The following is a 1,897-nucleotide window of genomic DNA, read 5'->3' on the forward strand; positions in this document are numbered from 1 at the left end:
ACAGATTATATCGTCAAGGTAAAACCAAACATTGTTTCCACGTAAGACCTACCAAAATGCGCTCCATCAATCTCTCAAAGGTGGCGGGCGAGTTACAAAGTCCAAATGGCATAACAGTGAATTGCCACAAGCCACATCCTTGGACTGCAAACGCTGTCTTATGTTTATCTTTTTCGGCCATACCAAATTGCCAAAACCCTGATTTACAGTCAAGGGTACTAAACCAAGCGAACCTGATAATGCGTCCCAGAGTATCGTCAATTCTTGGTAATGGTTGACTATCTTTTGAAGTACAATCGTTGACCCTACGGAAATCACAGCAAAAACGAATAGAACCGTTTGGGTTTTGGGTTTCCATTACCACTGGGCTACTCCAGGGACTAATCGATGGTTCGATTATGCCCTTCTCAGCCATTCTTTAATTTCTTTCTCGGCTGCTAGACGTTTAGCAAGAGGTACTCGGTATGGAGCTTGTTTAACAGGTCTTGCCGAACCTGTTTCTATTGTATGTTCAACAGTATGTGTTCTTCCTATATCATCAGAGCTTTTTGAAAACACATTTTGGTGTTTAATGAGAAGAATCTTCACTCTTTCTCCTTGTTCCTTGGAGAGTTGTTTGACAGCTTATCATATACTTCACTAAGATGGGTTGGAACATCTTTTCTTTCTGTGGTTGATGATAGATCAACGGATTCCACATTAACTACTTCAGGGGACTTACTGCTTCAAAGAAAGCTGCATTTGTGTTTTTGTACACTGTATAAGGTTCTTGCTTAAGTTTGCCACTCGGATTGGGAAAATCTCCCTTACGAATATCAACCAAAGCCTTAGCAACCAATAAGCCACTTTTCTCTATAAAGTTGATATTAGGTTCGACTATGCCAATTGTCTCAGATACTACACCAGTAGGCTTTCCAAGAACAATAACCTCAGTTTCAGGTGGTATGACGGTGTTTTCTTTTATTTGTATCCGACAACTAGTAAAACTTTCTGATACATCACGATGATAACATGGTATTTCTTCTTCATTTAGTTTCAAACTTTTTCTGCTAACGTCAATTTGACATTTATGGGATTTAAAGAAATCCATACCTAGTATACTGTCACTCTTAATATCTGCCAAATATACCATATGGTCAAAACTCTGAGAACCTATGAAAATTTCAGCCCGTATCATTCCATGAAAGGGTGCCGTATCCCCAGTGGCAGTTGTCAAGGACATATTAATCGGTATTAAGTTTGGTTTTGCTAATGGTGCCATATTTTCATACAATTCTCTGCGAAGGATGGTTACATTTGAACCAGTATCTGCTAACATCGATACATTGGTATTATTGATTTTTGCTGCTATGAAAATCCGTCATCTTTCGTCAACTTATCATTGTCTGTTAATGGTAACGAGTTGGACCTTTCATCTGAGATCGAATTTCGGTCCTCAAATTCGACTCGTTTCCGTTCCCTGGTGAGCATTTGATTTGGAAGATTGATATTTCCCTCTACCTGTTTGACCATACCGATTTGCTCTCTGGTAACTATGCTTGTAACCACCTCCCCCAACTGGTCCTACACCCCTATTCGAATATGCCCTATTATTAATCGGTAAATCTGACCTGTCACTTCTTTCTTGGTACATCTGGACCTGATCCATCAGTGTTTTCATTTTATTAGACAACTCGTCTATTTTCTTATCTGTTTCACTTGTTCAGGTTTTACATGCCTAACATGGCTTCTACCACCCCTACTTTTGTCTGCTTCTTTATGGCGTCTAACCTTACTGCTATTCTTTCAGCCTCACTTATAGTTTTTGGGCCTACTTCCCTAAGCCTTAAATCTTATGTCTGCCTCGGGGAATGCATCTATGAAATAATCTAAAGCCAGTAAATCAACGACTTCTGAC

At 39.5% G+C, this 1,897-nt stretch overlaps 1 protein-coding gene across 1 annotated transcript; it reads right to left on the reverse strand.

Annotated features, from left to right (window-relative positions):
* Positions 1–396: 396 nt before the first annotated feature.
* On the reverse strand, positions 397–1,318 carry LOC128547795 (uncharacterized). The gene is made up of 2 exons (XM_053520991.1): positions 722–1,318; positions 397–603 (listed from the first exon to the last, which is right to left on the reverse strand). The coding sequence occupies exons 1-2, from the start codon at positions 1,316–1,318 to the stop codon at positions 397–399; spliced, it is 804 nt and encodes a 267-aa protein (XP_053376966.1).
* Positions 1,319–1,897: the final 579 nt, after the last annotated feature.

The sequence above is a fragment of the Mercenaria mercenaria genome, chromosome 13, assembly GCF_021730395.1.
Source record: "Mercenaria mercenaria strain notata chromosome 13, MADL_Memer_1, whole genome shotgun sequence".
NCBI lineage: Eukaryota > Metazoa > Mollusca > Bivalvia > Venerida > Veneridae > Mercenaria > Mercenaria mercenaria.